Source organism: Podarcis filfolensis (genome assembly GCF_964270895.1).
Source record: "Podarcis filfolensis genome assembly, chromosome: 18".
In the NCBI taxonomy this organism is placed as follows: Eukaryota; Metazoa; Chordata; class Lepidosauria; order Squamata; family Lacertidae; genus Podarcis; species Podarcis filfolensis.
Window position 1 is genome coordinate 4,447,978 of NC_139622.1, and position 24,874 is coordinate 4,472,851.

Consider the following 24,874-nt stretch of genomic DNA (forward strand, 5'->3'; position numbering starts at 1 on the left):
TCAGATCTGTGTAAACTAATATAAAAATATAGTTTGACTTTTCTCACTTGTTTAGGTACTTGTCCATCTAACAACTATTTGGATCTGTCATGGTGATATCCAAACATAACTACTGTATCTGTGAAATAAAGTTCCATTTATTTATTTATTTATTTAAAATGACTTCAGAGGGTGATAGATCACTGCCAGTTTTTTATATTGGATTGTAGATCACACCCTACTTTGTCCGTTGTCACTACAATAAGAGGTTTGAAAATAGTTTATTATAAGAAAATGCTAGTCAGACTGAAGATACCAGTAACCCACTATTTCTCAAGCATAGAATGTGGGCAGATTCTTTTTCCTGGACCCTCTTCAGTGTTTAATGCTTCCTTATATAAAAAAAATCATTTTCTAGCTTCATTAGTAACAGTGAATGGATGGCAATTACAAATACAGTATTAGGCAAACTTGGCAGTTTTAGAGTTTTGGGCTTTGTTTTCTAAATACAAGTAAAACAAACATTCTAAATGAGATCACACTGTAGAACATCAGAGATTTTTTGTGTGCAAACTGCAAATTGCCAGGTGCAAATTACCTTAATTTGCACAGGAAAAATTGAAACAAAAATTTAAAAGTTTCTGGAAAACCAACAAATGTAAATAGCTAGATAATTCTAGAATAACTTTCTCTAAACTTGACTGCTGTTCCATTTCTAATTTCATTGAGGATGACGATTTGTAGATATGGGATCCTGGCTCCAAAATAAGGAACTACACTTGAAGTTGGAACTGTTTATTCTTTGAATTGAGGAAGACATACTATTATTCTTTTATGTACTCTTTTCTGTTCTCTCCATGTGAAATCATTAAGGAGCACATTAAGAACATTCTCTGTATTGCAGTAGGTTTTTGTTGGTATCTTGCAGATGAAATATTAAACTGGCCCTGGGCAAATAGTAGGTGTCTCAGTGAAGACATTTTAGCCCACATACTGTAATAGTCCTGAGAAGGAAAGCTGAAATTGTACATCTTCCGTTGGTACTGGAAAAGAAAAAAGGGGGATATATTACATCTTTAAACATTGCATGTATCAAATGTAGTGTCAGGGAACTGCCATCAGGGCCAGAGGGAGAGAGCAAAATCCAGAGGGATTCCAGAGAGCGTCCCGGGATGGGGAGAGGCAGCCCATCTTCTGGGGAAGAGAATCAGCGTAGCACCAGTGGAGAAGGGGGGCAGATGGGGGAATTGGCGAGGCGGTCCCATGACTCCTTGCCGGGGACCAGCGGGGAGAGTAAGGGTCCTCCGCTGCCCACACCCTCCTTGCGCAGAAGGCTTCCGTGCAGGGAGAGTAGGCGGAGACTAGGCGTCAAAGAGCTTCTTTGCTGGAAGAAGTTCAAGAAATGCCCGCTGACGGATTCTGCCAGCGATTGAGACAGCCACGGGCAAGTGGCTTTCCGGACAGAAAAGGTTCACTCAGGCAACCCAGCCAGGTGTGGCACCGGTTTACGCACGAGCAACCCCTAGAACCATTACATGTAGCAAAGAAAGATCTAAGCAAATGTTAGTTTAACCAACCCTTGAAAGCAGTGCTTGTGAGATTTTCATGAAAAAGTAGGGGAAATAGTTTCTGGTAGGGGTAAACACTGGTCAAAGATTGCAATTGTATCTGTACCTTTGGGAAGCAGCCTGATCTACTTTGGAGCCGCACTCTGTCTTTCCAGTTTGTACTGTTATTCGAGAATGAATTAGATCTGTTAAAAAAGAAGTGTTGTTTTCTCCCTATTCAACATAATGGGGAATCAAAAAATGATTGTAACTTCCCACCCTTTTTTTATGGAAATGGGTGAAATGTACTGGCATAGCTCCTCTCGAGTTGATCCAGTCTGCCAAATTGTAAGATACACTCAGGGGAGGTTGTGCAGGGTCCATTAAAGCTTTTTTTTTAAAAAATGAAGAAAAAGTGTACAATTTTCATTTTCTGTCAGAATTGGAAGCAATTTGCAGGCATGGGCATCCCACCTGAGGGGTTGAAGCCTACCAGTTTTTAGAATGATAGGTGCAGTGATTTTTCCTTCAACAAACTTTGCAGTTTTGAGGTTGGTGCAAAAGAACCATAGGCATAGAGTTGGATAGGGGGCAGGGAACAGTAGCTATAAAGTAACATAAATCTTCATGGAAGACAGGGATGCGGGTAGATGCATCCCCCCTAGCAATGTGCATCTTACCCAGAGGGTTGTTCTTGAGAGGTAGGCTTCTGTCCCCGTGAAGTTTTGGGTATGTGATAAAGATTTCACCGTTGACTTGCATAAGGGGAGTCACAGGACCCTCAAAGTACTGTGATTGTAGTGAGTTGGAAAAATAATTCACTGGGATTAAAAGAGACCTGCTTGGCAAAATGAAGATTCCCCCATCCCTCCCAGCTTTTATCTTGAGCTCTAAGCATCTCCCCAGTCACCATTGACTTCAGATGAACAAAACCACAGTTCTGTATTTTTTTGGACAGACAAGGCTACCGAGTGACTTAGAAAGTTTGGGAGTCTCCAATTAGACTCGAGATGCCTTCCATGATCCATCACAGAGGTGCGATCTGACTTAGAGGCTTCCTCAAACCACCTTAATTTACTTTGTAATTCAGAGTGCACTACCTTTGTTTCTTGCTCAGCCAGCATTGACCAAAGAAATTGTTTAGCTTAAATTTGCGCCATACTTACTGTAGCTCTGGATCATCATCATTTTTTTTTTTTACTTCATGACAAGATACATTGTGGGTTGATTTGATTAATGAAAAGAGAGAACTGTGATAAATGTAATCATTCCACTCGTGCAATGCAAGTGAGAGTCAGTGTGGTGTAGTGGTTAAGAGTGGTAGTCTCGTAACCTGGGGAACTGGGTTCGCGTCTCCGCTCCTCCAGATGCAGCTGCTGGGTGACCTTGGGCTAGTCACACTTCTCTGAAGTCTCTCAGCCTCACTCACCTCACAGAGTGTTTGTTGTGGGGGAGGAAGGGAAAGGAGAATGTTAGCCGCTTTGAGACTCCTTAAAAGGGAGTGAAAGGCGGGATATCAAATCCAAACTCCACTCCTTCTTGTGAAGACAAGGCATTATGAGTTGGATGTAGCAGTCTTAGGTGCAAAGGAACTCTTTGCTGAATTACTGTGAGCGGATCATATTCCTTGACAGATTACTAAAGGAAGACTTGCAGAATTAAATTATGGAATCAAATTGAACTTGTAACATAGGATATCCAAGTTTAATCTTTCTTTGTTTATATTTTTGTGCCTTCTGTTGTATACTATAATCACTTCTGTACAGTGTGTCCTTATTCCAAGCTTAAATGGGGACATTTGATGCTAACGAACAGATGCTGACTTTAAATGGCAATTAGCAGAACCTGCCTAACTTAGTACTTTGTAGTAATACCCTGTTGTATTTTTTTGTGGAGAGGGGGGAAACAATTTTGTCATTTTTGCTTTCAGATTATAAAGTGATCTACAGGAGTATCAAATCAATAATTATTGGGATGGAAAAAGCTCAGCTACCATGAACATTTTTTAGTGTGTATCAATTCAAAATTTGTGCTGCCATGTGCAAAAACATTGAGTGTTGAATGGTTTTGAATCCTTTGTAGGTTTTACTTGTCTGGTTCATAGGATTAGGAATTACATTTGTCCACATACCCCTGTAACAATGCTGGCAAATCAAACATTTGTTCCAGACATTTAGTTTCAAGGCAAAGCTTGAGATCTGAAAATTTAATTTCCTCTTGATTTTTCTGCAGTTGTGTCTTGTGGAAAGATTTTTGCATATTTATTTTTGTTTTATGTCAACTGTTTTGGCTTCATACAGACGTGCTGTGGTTGCTAGTCTGAAAAAAGCTTTAGGCCATGTAAGTCCACATGCTCCTTGTTTGCTAAAAGTTAGGGTGTGGGAAAATATTGTACTATTTTTTTTAAAAAATTGCACATTTTTAACACTGGAAGAGTTGAATTTGAGTAATAGACATGTTTCTTGCAGAGCTCCCGGTTTTTTTCTATAGAGTTTTCAAATTGGATCAAACTTTTCTGTAGTTAAAAAAGTATATCTTCTTCAATATCTAATTCTCTAGCCACAGCTTTGTCCATAAATTTAGTGCAGGTTAGTGCCTGATAGGGCCAAAATACTGCATTTCACCTGACGTTGTATGCATATGGAAGTCTGCAAAACATTTGGGCAATGCCTTCTTATATCCCAGATAGAGTATGTAAGTCTCATGACATCAGTGGAATTACATCAGCATAATTGCATCCTTATGATGAAAGATTAATCAAATTTTGTATAGTCGTGAAATCTATATTTCCAAAGAGTTGCTGCTGCGCAGAATAGATTGATCCCATCATAAGCATCACATAACATTTTTATTTCTGAGAAAGAATGCAATTAGTTGTTCGTTATTGTCTGTTTCTGTTAATTTTATTCTGGTGTTTGGAGACCTCAACAGAAAAAAAATAGGATAACCTGAAGGCAGGAGCTGTGAAGTGGTGAATCTAAATGTTCCACATATAGAGCAGGAGTGGGCAAGCTTGTTGAATTTTTTTTTTGGGGGGGGGAGTAGGTTTTTTTGTGCCTTTAATAGCTGCATGGTGGGCAGAAATTAAATAGGAAATTACACTATCAACAAGCATCCTGGCTAACCATAGAACATCTGTCATTCATGGTCACTGGTCCAGATGGAAAAGAGATACTACCACCAGCTCCAATCTGGTTGCTAGCGTGGATCAGGACAGATGTGGTCTCTTGACACCTCCTCTTCGTTGCCCTCTTTGCTGTTAACCTTGGCTGCTGCAGCTGCAAGATTTGCTGTTGCCAGGACTCTGCATTCTAGGGGAGCTGGAGCTGACATTGTCACTTGCTAAATAAAACAGCCCAATACCATTGCTGGAGGAGGTGTTAATGGTGTCCACATTGGGGAAACCATCTGCCTTAATTGAGTTCTATTTAGGATAAATGGGTCTTTTTGGAGTAAAATGTAACCAAATAAGACTTCAAACTATGATATCTGTTACTTCAGGCATTTCTTTTAGAAAAAACAAAAAAATTTTTTTCCTGCCAGTAGCACCTTAAAGACCAACTAAGTTAGTTCTTGGTATGAGCTTTCGTGTGCATGCACACTTCTTCAGATACATAGATTTCGTGTGCATGCACACGAAAGCTCATACCAAGAACTAACTTAGTTGGTCTTTAAGGTGCTACTGGCAGGGAAAAAATTTTTTTGTTTTGACTATGGCAGACCAACACGGCTACCTATCTGTAACTGGTTCTTTTAGAAAGTTATTCAATTAAAAGGTATCTGAAAAGCTAGTCTGGCTTTTATTATTTTTTTTTTTTTAAAATTAAGTGTTCCAAAGCAGAGGGATAGCTTGCTGTTGCTTTGAAAGAATTCTTTTTAGTACTTCATTTCATGAACATTACAACAAATGTTGTATGGCATGGTATGGGGGTGGCATCTGTGATAACCTTAGTTAAAGGACCTGCTGAATCAAGCCATAATAATAATAATAATAATAATAATTTATTATTTATACCCCGCCCATCTGGCTGGGCCTCCCCAGCCACTCTGGGCGGCTTCCATAAAAACCAAAAATACAATAAAATATCACACGTTAAAAACTTCCCTGAACAGGGCTGCCTTAAGATGTCTTCTGAATGTCAGGTAGTTGTTTATCGCTTTGACATCTGCTGGAAGGGCGTTCCACAGGGCGGGCGCCACTACCGAGAAGGCCCTCTGCCTGGTTCCCTGTAGCTTTGCTTCTCGCAATGAGGGAACCGCCAGAAGGCCCTCGGCGCTGGACCTCAGCGTCCGGGCAGAATGATGGGGGTGGAGACGCTCCTTCAGGTATACTGGACCGAGGCCGTTTAGGGCTTTAAAAGTCAGCACCAACACTTTGAATTGTGCTCGGAAACGTACTGGGAGCCAATGTAGGTCTTTCAAGACTGGTGTTATATGGTCTCGGCGGCCGCCCCCAGTCACCAGTCTAGCTGCCGCATTCTGGATTAGTTGTAGTTTCCGAGTCACCTTCAAAGGTAGCCCCACGTAGAGTGCATTGCAGTAGTCCAAGCGGGAGATAACCAGAGCATGCACCACTCTGGTGAGACAGTCCGCAGGCAGATAGGGTCTCAGCCTACGTACCAGATGGAGCTGGTAAACAGCTGCCCTGGACACAGATTTGACCTGTGCCTCCATGGACAGCTGTGAGTCCAAAATAACTCCCAGGCTGCGCACCTGGTCCTTCAGGGGCACAGTTACCCCATTCAGGACCAGGGAATCCTCCACACCTGCCCGCCTCCTGTCCCCCAAAAACAGTACTTCTGTCTAGTCTATTAGCTAGTAGTCTATTAGCCTAGCATCCTGTTCTCACAGTGGTCAACAAGCTGCTGGTGTTCAGAGATATACTGCCTCTGACATTGGAGGTAGAACATAGCCATTGTAGCGATTAGCTGTTGATAGCCTTATCCTCCATGAATCTGTCCAGTCATCTTTTAAAACGATCCATTTTGGTGCTCATTTCCTCCTGAGGGAGAGTCCCATAATTTAGCTCTATGCTTTGTGAATAAGTACCGTATTTTTCGCCCTATAGGACGCACGTTTCCCCCTCCAAAAATGAAGGGGAAATGTGTGTGCGTCCTATGGGGCGAATGCAGGCTTTCACTGAAGCCTGGAGAGCGAAAGGCGTCGGTGCGCACCGACACCTCTCGGTCTCCAGGCTCCAGAAAGCTATCCGCAAGCCTTGCGTGCCCGGGGGCAGTTCCCCTGGGCGCGCAAGGCTTGCAGGCGGCAGCCTGCAGCGCGGAGCACGGGGCACCCTCCGGAGGACGCCCCGTGCTTCGTGCAGGTGTCGGCAAGCCTTGTGCACCCGGGGGAACTCCCCCCGGGCACGCAAGGCTTGCGGGCGGCAGCCTGCAGCGCGGAGCACCGGGCGCCCTCCGGAGGTGTCCGCAGCCTGCCGCCCGGCGCGTGGGGCACCCTGAAGCAGAGTGCCCCTCGCGCCGGGCAGACATCGGCCAGCCCCACAAGCTCGGGGGACAGCGGGGAGGCGCAGCGCCGCCATCCCACTGTTCCCCGACCTGGTTTGGGGGGGGGAAATAAAGGAAAACAATTTTTCCTTTATTTCCCCCCAAAAAAGGTAGGTGCGTCCTATGGGACGGAGCATCCTATGGGACGAAAAATACGGTACTTTTGCTATCTGACATGACATTAAACTTCATTGGCTTTCCCCTAGTTCTAGTGTTATGAAGGAGGGAGCAAAACTTTTCTCTATTCACTTTCCAATACATTCCAGTGCCATGTATAATTTTATAAATTTCTATGATGTCACCTTTTCTCTTTTCTCTAAACTTACAATCTCAGGTTCTGTAACCTTTCCTCATAGGAATGCTTCTTCATCCCCTTTCTGTTCATGCAGTGACATGTGATCTCCTTCATTTGCCAGAAGCAGTGTTGGTTTGCTGTGCTTTTAGATAATTAGAGATTGTGAGTGCTGAGTTTACTCCTCTCCTTCCACTGTGGGTTCTATAGTTAGCTGTTGCAATAAGCTTATTTGTGTTAATTAGTTGGATGTACCTTTCAGCTAGTATCATCTGGGGAGTCTTCAGTCTGAGAAGTACATGTCTTTCCCTCTTTGATTGTTGTGGATCCTGATTGGTATAAGATGCTTCCCACCCACATTTTTCTAATTTGGGCAGCAGTGGGAACTGAGACTCATTTGGTGACCCAGATTTTTCCTTATTTTGTTTCATTGCCATGAAATTTTACTTATGTATGGAATTAGATACAGTACTTGAGAAGCTTTTTTGTTTGCTTGTTAGAATGCAGAAATCCAGAAATTTAAAAGGCAGGCTAAACAGCTCTTCGATGCAGATTTGATAAGAACCTGGGCTTTCTTCTGGTGGAATAGATGCCTAGGTCAGATTATGGTCAAAGACACTTTAGATCAGGAGTGGTCTAAGGTCAGTCTTTCATAGTCTTTAAAAACAACAACAACTTGAAACCCACTAACGATCCAATAATATATGTGTTCAGTCTAGGGAGCAAGAGTGCATCCTCAGGCACTCTTAAGTGACCCCATGTTTGCACTCTTGCTTAAGTATGGTCTTGCTGGATCATATCAGTGCTTCCCTGTATCAAGAAGTGTTTAATACTTGACGTTTTGGTATGTTCTGATATATGCTATGAGCTGCCTAGAGTGGCCGGGGAAACCCAGTCAGATGGGTGGGGTTTAAATAATAAAATTATTATTATTAGCAAGATGCACCTAATCCAGCAGCCAGTGGTATTTTTTGCACATACATTATTATTTTTCATAATTCTTCTTTGGCTAGACATGAAGAGGAGCAAAGATGCATGCAGGTCTCTGAAGTTGAGTCCTCTGACCTTTTGGAATTCCTGCTACGTCTCCTGCTGCTCAGATTTTGCCAGGAATTGCCTGCACACTTTCAAGCCATAGTGCTTTAATAGGTGCCAAATAAATGTAATATATAAATAAAGGACTTTTATAATGAGTGCCTTTTGCAGTCGCAAGGGCCAGGGACATTCTTTTAAAAAAATACTTAATTTTTATTACTGTTGCACCATTTATACAGTTACAGATTTTTCTTTTCTGCAGCATTCTTTTATAATATAAAAAATTGAAAGTTGGGATTTTCAGGATGCTGAATTCTGTGTTCTGAATGTGACTGCATAGCTTACACAACTCTGCTTATGGTCAGGACTGTCATTCCAATCATCCAGGATCCTCCTCATGTCAGATACCCGGGGAGGATAGCCACTTGGAACTATAGGCAGTACCCCAGGCATAGCATATGAAAACAGGCAAAGGGGCAACTAGGTCAATGCCAGTTCTGTTTCTACACTTGGTAGGGGATTCCTAGTGGGACGCGGGTGGCGCTGTGGGTAAAACCTCAGTGCCTAGGACTTGCTGATCACATGGTCGGCGGTTCGAATCCCCGTGGCGGGGTGCGCTCCCGTCGTTCGGTCCCAGCGCCTGCCAACCTAGCAGTTCGAAAGCACCCCCGGGTGCAAGTAGATAAATAGGGACCGCTTACCAGCGGGAAGGTAAACGGCGTTTTGTGTGCTGCGCTGGCTCGCCAGATGCAGCTTGTCACGCTGGCCACATGACCCGGAAGTGTCTGCGGACAGCGCTGGCTCCCGGCCTATAGGGTGAGATGAGCGCACAACCCTAGAGTCTGGCAAGACTGGCCCATACGGGCAGGGGTACCTTTACCTTTACCTTTAGGGGATTCCTATTGATTCACCAGAATAGAGCACCTGAAGCAAGTGCTTTGTGTCAAAGTTGTTTGACTCAGTTGTTGAAAGTGCCATCAGTATGCTAATGATACTGAGCTCTATTTCTCCATAACACCTGAATCAGGATGGAATGGCCATACAGGCCCCAAACCAGTGCCTGGAGGCAGTAGTGAGATGGATGAGGAAAAATGAATCCTGGCAAGATAGATGAATCCTGGCAAGATAGAGGCCAATAGTTCCCATATTTGATAAATTCATCAATTGCCTATCCTGGATAGAACTGCATTTGGATCCAGGGGTGCTTCTGGATCGAGTAGGTTTTCCTGTTGCATTTTTAAACCCTCTGCAATCACAACTTTACGCGCAGCAGCTTTATGCGCTTGGCTGAATTTTTTTTTTTTAAGGGCAGGGTTGGGAGAGAGGGAGAAAAACATAAGGAGAGGCTGTCTGAACTCCCATGGAAGCCTCCAGAGACTGCATGCAGCCTTCCAAGAGCTTGGAAAAGCAAGACAGAGGACTTAAGAGCTTTCCGTGGCAGGAAAAGCTGGCATCGAATGAAAGCTCTTCATCTTGCTTTCTGGGTTCTGGAAAGTGTTTGTGCGGACTTAAACCTTGAGCTAGGTTAAGAACTTTGAGAACTTGAAGAAGAAAAGTTACTTGATCCAGGGACAGTCCACATATATATTGGCCTATCCCTACCTCTTTTTCTTAGTGGTGACTGTTCCTGCTTAGGCTGCACAGAAAAAACTCCTTGGTTCCTGCAATTCATTCCAGTTGTACAGATAAATTATAAGTGATAGAATTCTACTGAATGTGGTGTTAGTGTGTGAAAACAGTCCAGATCCAATGATCCCAGGTATGTACCTCCAGATGGTGGAGATGTCAGGCACCATCCTGTAGCTGATAGCCAGGTGGAAATTCCTGGCTAATTTTGGACACTGGTCAGCAAATGTTGATGCGGCTTACTAGCGAGCCTCTAATTGTGTTTGCTACCAACCTCCACTGGTTCAGGTTCTCTCCCCCACCAAAAAAAAGTTCCAGTACATTTTGGAGAAAGCAAGAATTTCAGGGAAGGGATGTGAGCTTATTGGGCATTTTTTCTAGAAGCTTTTTTCTCAGATGAACTAAGGGAAATCGTGGATGCCTGGATCCAAGGAGAGGAACTTGTACACCTTGGCAAGGGTGCCAGACCTATCCACATATGTGGTGCCTGTTGATGTTGTAGAATGCAGGCAAGGAAATTTTTCTCTATCTTAACTAGGTGGATAAAGAACTTGCTGTTTCAGGCACCTTTGTGGGGTGGGATGGGGTTGGCTGTTTCCAGTGTCTTTTAAGAGGTGCTTTTTCAGGGGGAAAGTTTTGTTTGACTTGTATTACTTACCATTTTTTTCACTCTTGTGGAGGCAGATCAAAAGTAAGCATTTACTTTCCCTTAGTAGGACTACCTGCCTAGCCTCTTTACAAGATGTACAGGGAAATTATAGTTTACAATGCTTAGTTTTCTTGGACTACAGAAGCAGGGAGCCTTCCATATTAAGTACAGTCATACCTCTTGTTACCTTAGGTTCAGGTTACGTTCTTTCAGGATACGTACTGCGGTGACCCAGAAGTAACAGAACGGGTTACTTCCAGGTTTTGCTGCTCGCGCATGCGCAGACACTCAAAATGATGTCGTGCGCATGCGCAGAAGCGGCGAATCGCGACCCGCGCACGTGCAGACGCAGGTTGTGTTCTGCTCAGGTTGTGAACGGGGCTCCGGAACAGATCCTGTTCGCAACCAGAGGTACCACTGTACTTAAATAGTTTTGCATCCTGCTGCCTTTTGTTTTTATGCAAACAGATTGAGGCATTGCTTGGGGCTAGACTAGGTTGTGGGGAATGCCATCATCCCATAACCCTCTGCTGCCCTCTGCTGATACTTCAAGTGAATAGCATATTATCGTTTTAAAATATAATCCTCTAGCTTTTATGTTTGCCAAAAGAATGATTTTGCTGAAATTAATTATGGCAGCTACTTCTATAAGGTGTTTCCTCATATAAAGTTACTCTTAACAAAAATCTTGGCTAACATGCCAAAGTAGATGAGGCACTGACTTGGAAATCTAAAGCAAATGAAACAGTTTTTTTTCTGGTTGGTTTATGGTTTTTAAAATTCTGAGTGCTATTCTGCTGCCTCTGGTGTACAGAGCAAAATTGAAACCAATCAGACTCTGTGATGCTCTATAATTAGTATATTCCACAAGTTAAAGAAAACTACCAATGTTCCCTCTTTCTTAGCAGTGCATTGTAGTAGCTGTTAATGCATATTTTCAAAGGCAGCCTGTTCCAAAGAAGAAGCTGAATTATTGTAATACTGAGATGACCCCAGAAGGCAGGCCCCACCCTTTCCTTCCTAGCAGTAAGACACCAGCAGCAACTCCTGTTCACCGAGAGGCTCTTGTTGAGGAGCAGTCAGTCGCCTTCGCTTGCTTCATGGGTGAGCAGGCCCTGGAGCACGCTATGAATACAGACCCTCCAAGTGTCCCTCTTTTCCAGAGACAACCCTGATTTAGAGAAACCATCCCAGTTTCTGATTTGATCCCAGAATGTCCCGCTTTTACTTAGGATGTCCCTATTTTCATTGGAGAAAGGTTGGAAGGTATGGAGTTATTCAACTCCTGAGCAGTCGGAAGGCAATCCTGTATAGGGAAGTTTTTTTTTAATTGTTTAATGTTTTTAAAAAATATTTTTATACATGTTGGAAGCTGCCGAGAGTGGCTGGGGCAAACTAGTAAGATGTGTGGACTATAAATAGTAAAATTACCATTATATAATGGGATATCCCTATTTTTGTTGGAGAAATGTTAGATGGTATGTGAATAACTGGGACAGAGCTGTTCAAAAGTATATCTGTTGGTCAGAGTTCCTCAGACTCTCCTCCCTTGAGCCACAGTATATCTTGGACAAAAGGCAGCGCTTTTCCTTGGATAACTGCAAATTGTACTGTTCGTGTTTCCTCTGTCCTTGACTGAACCTAGACACAGCAAAAAAGTGTTTCAGAAAAAACACGTTGTAAACCTCAAAGGGGGAAATCACGTTGGCGAAAGACAGAACTCCACAGCGCCATCTCGTGTCACAGTGTTATAACACATATAAAATGTTTTTTCTTTACTAATGTAGCCGAGTCCCTTGTAGCTTGAAATGGCACTAATAGTGAGACCAGCAGCATGGTTAAATCTAAGATTGCTCACCTTGGGTTTAAAGTATGAAAAATGGCAGTAATCTGGGAAGGCAGCTCTGGGTGCAGTGGGTCTTTTGTCAGGGGTAGGAATATGTTTTGCAGGCGACCTAGCCTGAGAAGTTTAAAATGTACTGTAAAATGTTCTACTGCAGAAAGAAGTGATGGCACACCAAAACTTATCCCTGTGCTTTGCATTCCCTTGTAGAGAATAAGAGGAAGTATGGTTTGTATAAATATAACTAGTGATTGTTTAAAATTACTTTTTAGCCACCCTGGGAATCATTTTTCTGAGGTTGCGGGATTTTTAAAAAAACAAAATAGTCACAATAATGGTTAGAGTTACTGTAATTGCAATGGGTGATAACTGTAAGAGGTGTGCACTGCCAAAGCCGGCATAGATAAACTCCAGGCTCGCTGCCAGTTAAAATCTCTTTGATTTATTAACACAGTTCAAAAGGACATTTTCAGAGCTTCAAAGCATGTCCGACCCGGGCGGCACAGATGCCGTGTCTAGTTTCTTTTTCCTTTTCCTCCCCGAAAATGCAAGTCGGCTGAGACCCCGCCTCTGATTTCCTCTGTTCAAAGCATAGCTAGTTCCGGGTTCAGCCTCTCTGCTCTCTGCCTCCCCTTCGCTGTCAGAAGACAGACTGCTAATTATCTCTTTCGGCTCTCTACAAGTACTGGTCTCTCCCCTTTGCTCTCTCGCCGTTTGCCTCTCCCTGACAATATCCCATGTTAGCCATACTCAGAATAGAGCCACTGGAATAAATGGACTTGAGTAGCCTAAATTCATAAATTTCAGTAGGTTTGCTCTTGAGTATTGCTGAACAATAGCAACTTCATCTCTTATTTAATTTTATATTATAACTAGAAGCTAGAATAAAATAAGTTGTCAAATTAAGAGTTCGCTTCTCCTCCCTGATTCTGGTGGTTGGGGAAAGCTCCTCTGCAGCAGTCTCCCACTTGGCCCAGATGTCTTGAAAGCCACTGCAGGCAGTTCTTTCCCCTCCTCAGTGACAGCAAGCAGAAAGCTATATCACTTTGGATCCAAAACCTTAGATTGCTTAGTGAAAAATCTCAATAAGCTGCTTTACCACCTCCTAACCAGGGCATGTTATGTGTCAGTAGATCTGCCACGTTGCCACCTCTGATAGCTGCGTAAGTTGTGCAAATATGATTTCTTAATTATAGTAGTAATAATACTAATTTATATTTTGTATCCTACCCCCTCTGACTGGGTTGCCCCAGCCACTCGGATCAGCTTCCAGCACTACATGTATAATATTCCTACAACTGACTGTAGGTATTCTGCAATGACATTTTAAAGTATATCTCTAATAAGATTGTCTTTGTTCCATGTTGACTTCTTGGACTGCTGAAAATAAATAAACATTTCCCATTGGATGCATAAAACAAAAAAAGAACACAAAAAGAAATGAATCAAAGGGGCGTGGTGGTCTTCATTTAACTTTTATTTTTATCCTCTCTCACTTTCTTTGCTGTATAGGGGCTAAAAACTCATCAGCATGATGGGGTCTGAAAACCCAAGTCCACAGAATCCCAGCTGTAAAATCATGACGTTCCGTCCAACACTAGAAGAATTCCAGGACTTTGGAAAATATATTGCTTATATTGAATCCCAGGGAGCTCACAGAGCTGGACTTGCTAAGGTGAGTTTGGTCTCAGTGGTCCAGGAAGTGGTCCCAGCTGATCTTCCTATGGTCTGTGACAGTAAAGGGTTTAATTGGTAGGAGCTTGGTTTTAATTGGGATTAAAGTAAAGATCAGGGATTGTCAACCTTTCGGTCCTTCAGTTGTTAAATTCTGAGAGGGTTATGCGTACCAGTCACAAAATGGTTGCCATTGAGACATGAGAATTCACAAAATGGCTGCCACATCTAAACGAGGGTGGGGATAACAGAACCACAAAATAGTGCAAATGTGAAAGATTTTCTAGAAATTATTTCTTTTTACATTTCCACTACTTCGTTTGAAATGTGGGTTTAAATAGCGAAAGACGTTTCAGGAACCTCCCGGAACAAATAGCAAAATCCCACTTAGCTCTTGATTCAGGACCTCCTGCCCAACCTTCCCAAGAGAAAGATGTGTAAATGACACTCACCAAGTAGAATTTTGGTGCGTAAAGAGCAGGAAACCACAATAGAAAAAGCCAAGAATCACCTGCAAGTAAAACACACCCCTATCTTCCTCCAAATTAACAGCTGACCAGGAAAGTTCAAACTCCCACTTAACCACAGTGTTCGCAGGGACCCTGTTTGAGTCTTCATGAGTGTAGCACCAACATGATACACAAACAGACCTGGGACACAGATCTGTATGATTTTTTACATGGGATTTCTCTCACACCATGATGCACCACAGATCACACCTATATTTAGATAATGGTTTGAGGCAGATCAGTTGTCAAAATCGTCAGGATACATATATCTTGCACCTTGAAATCATGTTTTTGATACGTAATAATGCTGGCTAGCACAAGAAAAGTGTTTTTTACTGTGCTGTCCACAAATACCAGTGCCAGCTTAAAGTTTGATACTGGCTTTTGGGGGTAGCTTTGGGATTTGGGCAAATGAGCACAAAGGGAATGCCATCTGTTGAATGTACTCTGTTGGCACCCCCAACACCTTTAAATAAAGCACCAATGCTTCCAGCCCCCTGTACCCACCATGGCCTGTGTGAGGGAAGCTTTTAATGTTTGATGTATTACAGTATTTTAATACTTTTTTGGAAGCCGCCCAGAGTGGCTGGGGAAGCCCAGTCAGATGGGCAGGGTATAAATAATAATATATGATGATGATGATGATGATGATGATGATGATGATGATGTGGATGGTTGGAACGGCAGCGGGGGCTGCTTCACAATTTCCAGGCTTTCCCCTTAAAAAAAAATCTATTCTATTCATCACACTTAAAGTGCACAATATTTATTTTATTAATCATAATAATTTGTATTCTACCTTTTAGGATACAAATCCTTCAAAGTGGCTTGTGGGTAACATTCAATTATATGTTTTAAAAATCCAGTTAGTAATACTAACACAAAGCTGTAGCCATGGGAGGGCTAGCCAGGTTTTTTTTGTTTTTTGTTTGCCCTGAGTGAAGCCTCCAGAGGGGTGCCATTTAGGCTCCCAGCCTCTGTGTGTGTACACAAATGTGCACAGAGGGGTGCTAAACAAGGTCTTTGACCCAGGTGAAATAAAGCCTAGTTTTGCCCCTGACTAACGTTAAAAAGTGGTGGCCCTGAGGAAGGTGTGGGAGTGGGGAAGTGGAAAATCCAGCTGGAAAAGGCTTAGTTTCTATTTATATAATTGCTTTCTCTTTAATATTTTCAACATGGGCATTTAAGTGTGTTGGAGCATCAGGAAAGTTGTCTCCGCATAGTTGAGCCTTATTTGCCACAACCTGGCACAAAAACACACGCAGGGGACATTCAGCAGAACAAAACAGCTTCAGCAAGGAGTGAGTTGAGTCAGGAAACACAAGGTCCTCATTGAAGCAGGTCAATTACTAATTTTATTACAGATTCACAAGGGAAAGGAGTATTGTTGAAAGCTTTCCAGGTCATGTGTCCTTGTCCAGTCAAGTGTACTAATGAATTTCACTAGGTTTGCTTCCTTAGAGGTAGATTATTCTAACTAGCTATCAGCCAGTTGTAGATGGCAGGTACAATGAAGTTTCCCTCTTCTATTGTCTGAGGCTTTTTGCTTTGCTGGGTGCTTAATTATTGTGTCTTAACTACCTTTTTAGGCAGATAGCAAAAGGGCTGTCTTCTGGAGAATTGGGGTAGGGGGAGTGTTATTATTTTAGGTGTGAATTAGGAATAGCAGGGGTGCCCACAGTGAATTCCATTTCTCCCTCCAAATCTTTGGAACCTGGGACACTTTTTTTATCTAAAAGCAAAACATGAAGCACATAGCATGCTTGTTCTGAGAGTGTTCCAGCTGAGGAACCCCACCTGGGCTGTAGGCCCTTGCCTGCCTAAGAAAGGAAGAAAGGAAGTAAACTTCAGCCCTTTTAATCCAGAGGTTTGTAGGCAGTAATTTCCTAGTTCAGCCTGGCCAGGTGCTGTATAATTTTGCTTTGCTGTTGGAGTTTTCTGCATTGTTCACTTTCCCAGGACTTCTCTGGATATCTTCCAGTTAGCTGGCCTCCACTAGACTCAGCATGGGCTCCTTGATCACGGTGAAACAGATGGTTTGTTTTCTTAGTTGAGTTGCGCTGTATGTAGCAGCAGCTTATCAGTATCCTACAAATAGGCTGTGTTGTACAATCAGAAAGCTTCTTGCCCTTTTCAAGGTGCCAACATAAGACAAAAAAAACAATCCTCTCAATATTGGTTGGAGTTGGTGTGACAAAGGACAAGGAAGGAAGGGATATGTGAACTGAGATTGGGTGGAGAAGCCAATATAAGCAAGGCAGTTTAATTGCTGTTGCATAAGATGCTCAGGCTTTAATAAGATGCCAATGGGGAGTCACTTTTTTAATTCCAAGAATGCCCCTCGAGGTACTTTGATGCCTCCTTTATCTCCAGCCAAAATGTGACTCTTCCATGTTCTCTTGCACTGAGTGAGGGAGCGTTGAGAATACTGCCTTTGATAGGGATATTCATGCTAGCAGTTTCTGCTCAGAAGGACCCTACATCTAGGGTTGGGCATTTGCCAAAAAAAATTTGGTCAACTGACCAAATATACTGTCAAAGAGTGGTCAGATGTTTTTAAAGCCTTATCAACAAATTTGATATGTAAGAACAATAAAGTAAAAATGAATTAAGTGAAGTTAAGAAAAATTGAATTCATTAATTTCATTGTTTTGCAGTAGCACTCCCTCCCTCCCTCTCTTGCTATTATAACCAATTTTAGGTTTGATTTGTCTTAAATGTGAACCGTTTATTGCAGAGCAACTGCTTGTCTTGGCTTTTATCTTAGAAGACCATGATCAGCCTACAGTTATAGAACTGGCACCACCTGGTTCCTGTAGCAAATGAGTTGGAGTCACAAGGAATTGCAGGCAGTGACCTTTGCTGTTGACGACTGCTTCAGTTCCTACTGCAGTTATAACTCATAGGCAGCAGAAACTTTGCTCATCTGCTAGGTTTGCAGCTGACTGATGTAGGAATGGATTCAAATAACCTTGACTCCTGCCCTTTCTTGTAGTGGCACCATAATGAAATAAATAGCTGACCGTGTATACAGTGGCATTCTTAGCTTCACTGAATATTTGACCAATATGTGATCAATTGACTCTCAGTTGATATTTGACCAGTCACTTGACCAGGATGCCAAGCGTACTAGCTCTACAACTGATGATGATGATGATGATGATATTAATATAGTATTATAATAATAGTAAAGGAGCTTCCTCCGAACTAAACAAGTAGTGAAGCCAAGATAATCCTGGCTGCTGTTTCAGTGACAAAAATAATTATGTTACTGTAATCCTTGTGCCTTTTAGTGGTGAGATCTTGACATGTGCTTTCCCACCTGCTTTCCAGGTGATTCCTCCCAAGGAGTGGCAGCCACGCAGGACCTATGACGATATTGACAGCATGGTCATCCCCGCTCCCATCCAACAGGTGGTGACTGGGCAGTCGGGACTCTTCACCCAGTATAATATTCAGAAGAAACCAATGCTGGTTGGAGATTATCGTCACTTGGCCAATAGTGAGAAGTATGTACATGTTAGGACCATTATGGTGTTTGTTTTAAAATGGACCATGATTTAACAGTGGGAGAAGCACTTTTTTATTTAGTATTGATAGAGGCAGCCTGGGTGTTTGCCATGTTTAGCTTCCTCTGTGATGCACCTTCCTGTCCTTTTTATAGGGTTTGAACCTACACACTTTTATGGCAGAGATGGACAGTCTTTTTCTGTCAAGGGCCACACTCTCGGGGATAATCTCTAAGAAGCTGCATGCCTGCTATGGTCAGAGCCAGAGACAAAAGTACTCTGGATTAACTCATCTGGAATAAAGACTTTCCCTCCTTCAATTTCTACTATGGCTACTTTAGATTAGACTTCTGCTGAGGTCTACTCAGAGGAAGCCCCACTGGGGTTTGATGGGATTGCCCTCCTGCTGTTCTGGAAAGCAAGCTGAAGTAATTTCTCTCTACAAATGCGTGCAGATACAGCAGAATCTCAACAATTTGTTCTTAGCTATCTGGGGGAAAACATATGCTACCCAAGCTATACAAAAAAGGGGAAATGCTTTTTTGAAAATAATATAAAATATTGTCTCAGTTGCTCTGAAATTACATAGAAAGGAAGAGAAAGCAGTTTGAAAGCCAGAGAAAATAAGTAGGGAATGAACAGGAGGGAAGGAAGGAAGTCTAATGGGGTTTGAAGAATGAGGGCAACTTCAGGAGGAATCGGAGAAAGGGGAGGTGCATCAAACGAAGTGATTCCCACAGGTGCATTCTGGAGTACCTTTCCCGCATGGTTCTTAATATGGGACGGGGCATAAAAGGCTGCATGGCCCTGCTGTTGAGCAAGGAGGGGTAACCTAAATTTTCTCTCTGTGTGTGTTTGTGCGTTTTGTTGGCTGCAGTCATCAGCTACCACAATTCTGGTGCTTTTAAGGTAACTGGCTAAGCCACACTGGGGGGTGGGGGGGGGGGAAGAGGCTCCCCCGTAGTCTAGTTGCCCTGAGGTGGCTTGTCAGGTGGAATAAATCTTTACGTAGAAATTGCTTTTCTGTAGGAAGTCATGCACACTTTCAACCCTATGTGCCAGCTCCAGCGATTTAAAGCTCCTCCACACGTATATGTGTATCGTGTGGCTGCAGCTGTGTGGATTGCACACTGTTCCCTACATAGAAGTACATTCCTTATAAAAGTGATCAGGTGTGTAAAGTACAAGCATGTGAGATTAAGTGGGATTGCCATGTCTAATCTTTTGCTTCTTCTTTTTCATTTACCAGGTACTGTACCCCCCGGCACCAAGATTTTGATGACTTGGAACGCAAATACTGGAAGAATCTGACTTTTGTGTCTCCTATTTATGGAGCAGATATCAGCGGTTCCCTTTATGATGCAGTAAGCGACAGTGAGATGAGATGAGTGTGTGTCCCCTCTGCAGACCCAGATCAGTTTGAAGCACGTTTAATTGTAGTTCTAATTAAATGGAAGTGCTGAGAACCTTTTGTGCAGGGATTTCTGGCTTCTTTCAAAAGTACTGCATTTCTTGTGATTCCTTAGTTAGGAGCTGTGACTGGCTTTAAATTTGCAAAGTTCACATGGGTGGTGACCCTTAAGCAGAACTCTCTGGATATAGCCTTATGTGCATTATACTTAGGGCAGGTTTCAGTCATGATTTGTCTCCCTCTTCCAACTTCCATTGTCATCCTTCCCCCCTTCCTCTGTGAATCAGATCACTCCTTAACATTGGTGGAGAGTAATTCATGTTGCAGAGGGGAGTTTTTGTACCTGTTTGATGGTGTGTGTGTGGGTATGCCAGTTCTTTCCCTCAGACCTGCTGCCCAGTGGACCATTGTGTGTCCCATACCCCTGCTGTTGGTAATGGCTGCAGGCACCCTGCTCTTGCCACATGCGTTTCCTTAAGACATTGCATGTGGATGTGGCAGTCAGCAGCCTCTCTGTCCTGAAGCAAAAGGAGCTCCTGCTTTCCCTCCTGAGAGTGGCGTCTTTCTCCTCCTATAGGATGTGGAACAGTGGAATATTGGGAATCTGAACACTCTACTAGATATGGTGGAACATCAGTGTGGAATTATCATCGAAGGCGTGAACACCCCCTACCTCTACTTTGGGATGTGGAAAACCACATTTGCTTGGCATACAGAGGACATGGATCTTTACAGCATCAACTACCTGCATTTTGGAGAGCCCAAATCCTGGTGAGTATGTTGTGGGTGGGTATTTGGCATTATAAAAGAGACCACAAAGCCATCTGGGTCCAAAGCAGGACCACTAGCAGGGTTGGCATTCCAGGGAAGCTTCTTTGCGCTCAGATCCTACCCCTGGATGCTCTGTACCAAGGAACCACAAGCTTTGAACCAAGGCAACATTACCTACCAAAGCTGGAAGGGCCATAGCTGAGTGGTTCAGTCTCCTGGTACATGGCAGGGCTATGTAGTCCAGTGTCCTGGTGAAACCTCACCCTTTGCACAGAGATCATCCAGAGAATGGGCGTGTCACCTGAAAGTGTCTGCAGAGTAAGGGACAGAATCCAATCACATACAGCAGTTGAGAAAGCCTCCTTGTGATGTGACTCCAAAAACCTACAATTCTGCTTCAGCACCCAGGAAAAAATAATATCAGGCAAATATAGGAATATGCAAATCAGGCAGTTTCTGGTAATCTCCTGTTTGGCAAACTCCTGCAGTGATGCAAAGCGTGAGTATGTGATATCTTGTCATACCATTGGCACACTGTACCTTTTGGGAAAAAATCTGCAATGGTCAGATCCTGTTAAGTTGAGAAATGGGCAGGCCTTTCCTATGTAGCAGCATATGGGCTGGGAGTTTTGCTACTGCTGTAGCTTTATTAGTAAATGGTATGTCCATATATGCTACTGTTGATGTGGAAAAGAGCTGTCAGGGAAGAGGCAGCCTTCTGATTCCTGGGTGCATGGTTTTTTAATTGTATTTAATGCATGGCAACTTGATGGATGTCCCAAAAGTGTACTTTCCTGAGATTAGTGATGCAACTTATAAATACTGACATTTCTAGGCAAAGTGGATCTGAAATGTCACTGGAAAGCTGTTGTCTGCCAGAGCACTGTAACAAGATTATTTTCTGCAGTATGATTTCCCATTGGCACTGCTGGTCTCCAGGATGACAGTGCCTGAGGGTGTGCAAGAGGTGCCAGGAGCATGGCTCAGACCCCAGTTAATGAGACCATTTTGCAGTTGCCATTGCCTTCCGCATAGGAATGGACTAATCCAACTAGGGCTTTGGTGTCATGGTGCAGTTTTTAAAAAAAAACAAAACATGGCCTCAGGATTTTTCACATTTAGTCCAAAAGACATACCTCTTCCAGGGGCACCTTTTTGTTTCTGAAGCGCACTTTAACTTAGAGATTGATTTATTGTACACCCTCACAGCTCATCTCTTCATTTTTGAAGGCTCAAAAAATCTTGCTTTATTTGCTTCCTGGCCTCCGCTAGGTGGTGCTAGTTCCAAAGCTAGAAGTTCTCTTGGTTCTTTAGACACAGCTATATTTTCAGTGGTTTGATTTTAGCATGCTAATGGGGCTGGGAGCTGAGCTTCTGACAAAGCTCTAAGACAGACCTCTAGCAGGAAAGGAGTATATTTTTCCTACTTTAATTTTTCTCTGTTTCATTAGTTTTCAGATCTACAGAGGTAAAGGCAATCCTTAGCAAAGTTCTTCCCCTGTTGGACTAGCATAAGTGGCACTAGAACCTTGCATTAACATCTTTTTGGCATCAATTGAAGAATTTCCTCTTCTCCCAGGCATTTGATTGTTAACTTCTCTGTTACTCTTATGGTTGTTTTAGCTGGCTTGTATATGTGATGAGAGGATTGAGTTTCTGTCTGTTTCTTTTAGAATTAGTTTATGATCATTTTGAGTGTTTGCTTTTAATTATTTTGTTGGGTTTTTTTGTATTGTAGGTTGCCTTGAGCCTTTTTGTAGCGGGTGCCTTTACAAATGAAATTAATAATGTTAATAGTAGCAATATAATTCTCACGTAGTGATTTATTCAAAGTGGAGGGTGTGGTGGTTGAAATCTGTTCTGAGTTGCAGCTAGACATTCCAGTCAATTTCCTCCTCCTTGCACCCCTCTTTTTATCCTGATGGCTCTGCCTTTCCCCAACCATTGCGAATACACAAAGGGATTTTGTAGCCCTTTGTCTTTCTCTACATTAATATCCTTCAGGAGTAGCAAAGGCAGAATGGTTGGCACCTTGTAAAACAGGAGCACAATATAAAAGCCTCCAGAAAGCAGAGGGACCATAACTCAATGATAGAGCACCTGCTTTGTATGCAGAAAGGCCAAGATTCACTCCCTAGTGCATCTTGTTAAAAGGATCTGGTAGCAGTTGATGGGAAAGTCTTCCCTCTCCCTGAGACTCTGGAGAGATGCTGCTGGTCAGAGTTAATGATAATGGGCTTATCGACAAATAGTTTGCCCTTCTATATGGCAACTTCCTATATTTGTGTTCTGTATGCAGGACAGGGAAAATACTATTTGTTGTGAACCAAAATCCTGCCACTGGAATGGCTTGCACTTGATGGTACATGTACAACACCAATTTCAATTGGCTTAAGTCCCATTTTACTGTCGTAGCTCTCCTCCCCCTCCCTAAAATAAGTAAAATAGAATAAAATAGCCTGGGAACTGTAGTTTTATGAGGGGTACTGAGACTGCTTTGAGATCATCAGCCTATTTGGTAAATTGTACTTCACTGTATGTGAGGGACGCAGGTGGCGCTGTGGGTTAAACCACAGAGCCTAGAACTTGCTGATCAGAAGGTCGGTGGTTCGAATCCCCGCGACTGGGTGAGCTCCCGTTGCTCGTTCCCAGCTCCTGCCAACCCAACAGTTTGAAAGCATGTCAAAGTGCAAATAGATAAATAGGTACTGTTCCGGCGGGAAGGTAAACTGTGTTTCCGTGCGCTGCTCTGGTTCGCCAGAAGCGGTTTAGTCATGCTGGCCACATGACCCGGAAGCTGTATGCTGGCTCCCTCGGCCAATAAAGCGAGATGAGCGCCGCAACCCCAGAGTCGGTCATGACTGGACCTAATGGTCAGGAGTCCCTTTACCTTACTTCACTGTGTTCCCTGGTTGGGAGCTGTAGCACCAGACTCTCCTTGCAGGCTTACACCAAGGTGAATTGAGCATTTGTGTTTCTATCTGTTGCAAGTTGGATGCCATGCTTTACAAAGGGGCATGAAGACATTGGGCTCTTCCTCTGTGAAAAAGACATCAAACTGATTTAGTAGTGGAATTGTATTCCAAGATCTGCCTCTGGGTATGAAGAAAGTATTCTGGCTTCTTTTGCATAGTCTGCGCTCTGCATCTGACCAACCCTTTTCTTTTCTGACTGCCTCCCCCTCTGCAATCTGTAGAATGTGCCAATTGGATTACTTTGCATTTTTCAGCATTTATTAACATTCATGTGAATGTTTACTGTTTCTTTATATAAATTCAGCTGAGTGGATTATATTCCATGCACTGCGGTTAGAGCCTATTCCATTCAGGAATAGGCTAGGATTGATTGCCTTTGCACAGAACAGAAGCCCACTAGCAAATGCAGCGTTAATACTTGGCTGGATTCAGTGCTACTTAGTCCAGCATTAAAGGGAGGTCTGAGAATACCCTCTGAGCCCGTGCAGTTTTGATAAGAGAAGACTAATCCTGCTTCCTGGTGGGGGTTCTGTAATCAGAAGACCACTCTAGCAGATGTTGCTTTTGTATTAAGGCCAAAAGCAGTTGGGCTTTCTGGGCAAAGATTTATTAACAGAGATTAGTTGAAACCTCTTCTGGCCAATGCAGGAGGGCTTGGGATTTCTGATTTGAAACTCTGTCCTCCTGAGATTGATTAAAAAAAAGAAAGAAAAAAGCCAGCTTCACACATGCTTCCAGGGTACGTCTTTGCCAAGGACAGCCAGCTCTTCCTCTAAAGCTGTTGCAGCATAGATCTGCATTCATTAATGAGATTCCCATAAGCTGACCCCCTGCCACTGAAGCAGGGCTTGGTGATGAAGGTGACTCAGCGGGCATCAGGAGTTTGACTGAGGGATGTGGTAGGTGGACGTTTTGGCCTCTGATGAATCAAGTTGCTTAGTACAAATAGCCCCCAGACCCTGCTTAATGAAAAGCATAAAGCACAGCAAGTTGGTTCCTATCCACGCAGGTGGAAACCACCATTACAACGTGTGTTTATAACGTTGTTTGCAGAGCTGGTTTACACATGCATATTTCCCACTTGACTATGCGTCATCAGGTGCCTTTATATTTCTCAATAGGATGTCAGTAAAACCCCAAACATAATTATGATACAAAATCAAACTGATTGTTTTTCCGGAGTCAGTTCATGCTTCCAGCTTTCTATCAACTGTAGGGTAACCTAAGTGTAGAGAAATCACACAGCGTTACATGTATGTCTGAGCCAGGGCTTGCTCACACACAGTTTCAGAGCCTTGTCTAGAGGCTTGCAGCTTTTTGCTTTGTTTCGCAAGTGCCTTTAGGGCTTCAAACATATACTCTCCTACTAGGGAGCAAGCCCCATTGAAGATAGGATTGTACTGCATTCTTGTTAACATGGCATAGAAAGCAGAACAGAGCTGCTTTTAAGCTGAATGCAGCTTCTGGTTAAGGTGTTGCTCTATAGATGTTGACTTGCTCCATTTCAAAAACTGGATTAGAATCCACTATCCTGCATGGATTCCATACAC

The 24,874-nt window shown here is 43.0% G+C and overlaps 1 protein-coding gene across 3 annotated transcripts in view; it reads left to right on the plus strand.

Moving 5' to 3' along the window:
* The window catches only part of KDM4B (lysine demethylase 4B), a 205,353-nt gene that overhangs the window by 17,797 nt on the left and 162,682 nt on the right, over positions 1-24,874 (plus strand). For 2 of the 3 annotated variants that reach the window (XR_014543316.1, XM_083594406.1), the window contains exons 2-5: positions 13,988-14,150; positions 17,992-18,167; positions 19,417-19,531; positions 20,156-20,349. Coding sequence is in view for 2 of the 3 variants with exons in the window: in XM_083594406.1 (XP_083450532.1) it covers positions 14,007-14,150; positions 17,992-18,167; positions 19,417-19,531; positions 20,156-20,349 (629 nt within the window). In the remaining variant the exon portion in view is untranslated. Of the gene's footprint in view, positions 1-13,966; positions 14,151-17,991; positions 18,168-19,416; positions 19,532-20,155; positions 20,350-24,874 lie in introns of those variants that run through there. The other variant, XM_083594405.1, reaches the window with a different exon arrangement.